This window comes from Batrachochytrium dendrobatidis (assembly GCF_000203795.2).
Source record: "Batrachochytrium dendrobatidis JAM81 unplaced genomic scaffold BATDEscaffold_220, whole genome shotgun sequence".
NCBI classification, from domain to species: Eukaryota; Fungi; Chytridiomycota; class Chytridiomycetes; order Rhizophydiales; genus Batrachochytrium; species Batrachochytrium dendrobatidis.
Window position 1 is genome coordinate 1 of NW_006281225.1, and position 1,639 is coordinate 1,639.

The window sequence follows — 1,639 nt, forward strand, 5'->3', positions numbered from 1 at the left end:
TCTGGACAGTGATCATTGTACAATCCAGACTGTGATGCAAACCATATATGACCAGTCATGTCAAGTATCCAATCAAATATCCAGTCATGAATACAACCAGGAATACAAACTCGGGTAGTCCGAGTATCGATCAACAACTGCAATCGATATCAAACTATCATGCACAATCGATTGTAATCCACACCAGTTATAGTCAATCACACATGTCACACATGTCATGGTGTATGTATATCCAATGTCAAATGACGATTATATTTTATTGCAAGTTGAATCAGAATGACAGTTGAAACAGTTGAGCCAGATCAGATTAGAATTCAAATCAATTGTATTAATTGATACGCCTGATTCGATTGACAAGCGATCTAAGCCTACCACCAAGTCTGGAGAAACCCTCACGTATACCAGAGGAAGCTCTTTGCCCAAAGGAACGAGATTCAGGCGGCATTACTGGTAATTCTTGTGTGATTTGTTGTTGCTCTTGTTGTGGGGTTTGTTTAGCACCAGAATCTTGACCAAAGCTATTTTTGCATTTTGATGATTTACCGACACATAGTCCTTGAAGATATTCCCTAACGACAGGATGTGAGTCGATACGCGAAAGTAGCTCATCAAGTGGTCGGGAATTCCAAAGGTCTCCGAAAAGATACTTTAGGAGTTCCTCTCGTAGGAGATTCAGTTCATAAAGAAAGCGATTACAGTGAATATTGCACTCCTTTTCTGATTTTTCAAGCTTGGCAAGTTTGGAATTTCCGTTTCGAAGATTACGCTCAACCTCCTGAAGTTTAACATTGTATCTTAGATCGCCATTGTTTTTCAAAAGTGCATTTTTGGACTTTTCAACTTTTATTTCCTGAAGTTTGACTTCTTTCTGCTGCTTATAAGATTTAATCTCTGTTGCTTCGCATATAATTTTTTGTTGAGTATAAACATGCTGTTTTTTTACGATTTTTTTGAGCAAGCTCTTCATGTCAACTGAAAGTGAAACAAGACCATCCAAGTTTACACCGTCTGTAATAGGAGTTGCAGAAGGGTTAGACTCGGTACTTGTAGTTGAACTGGGAGCAGCTGTCAAAGAGACATGGTCTGTACTTGCAGTCGTACTGGGAACAACTGGATTGGCGATAGTAACTGAACAAACAAGCAGGATTGATGATAGTACAGCAACTGATAGTTTCATTTTACTGGTTTGATTAAAAAAGTTGCAGACGATTATCATTCAACAGGTTGGGTCTAAATTGTATTTATATCAGCTATTGGATGTATAGTGTTGAAAGCATATTTCTTGGGTAGCCTTCCTAAGGGATTAGTGCTACTGACAGGGTTGGTAGCAGTTTGTTGCTATCAGTGTCAAACTTTAAAGGACCTGCTTTTATATGTTGGCCTGTAACCTTTGTCGAGCCGCTGTTCGGATATACATCCAAATGTTGTATGATCGATTGTGTAGCTTCCCGCCCTTATTTACCCCAAAAGGGTCAGTGAGCTACAGCCTAGGAAACCAGTACAAGCCAAGACTCTATGCAACTGAGCTGACATTCAGTTATTAGTTGATCATCAATGTGTTGTGATATTGTATGGTTTACAATCACAGTTGATTGACATGATTCAACTACAATGTCACATTGATGATCAGTGACTTGCA

At 39.0% G+C, this 1,639-nt stretch overlaps 1 protein-coding gene across 1 annotated transcript; it reads right to left on the reverse strand.

Moving 5' to 3' along the window:
* Positions 1–328: 328 nt before the first annotated feature.
* Positions 329–1,177, reverse strand: BATDEDRAFT_93330 (uncharacterized protein; the record flags this gene model as incomplete). The annotated part of the gene is made up of 1 exon (XM_006683512.1): positions 329–1,177. The coding sequence occupies one exon, from the start codon at positions 1,175–1,177 to the stop codon at positions 329–331; it is 849 nt and encodes a 282-aa protein (XP_006683575.1).
* Between the last annotated feature and the right edge of the window lie 462 nt (positions 1,178–1,639).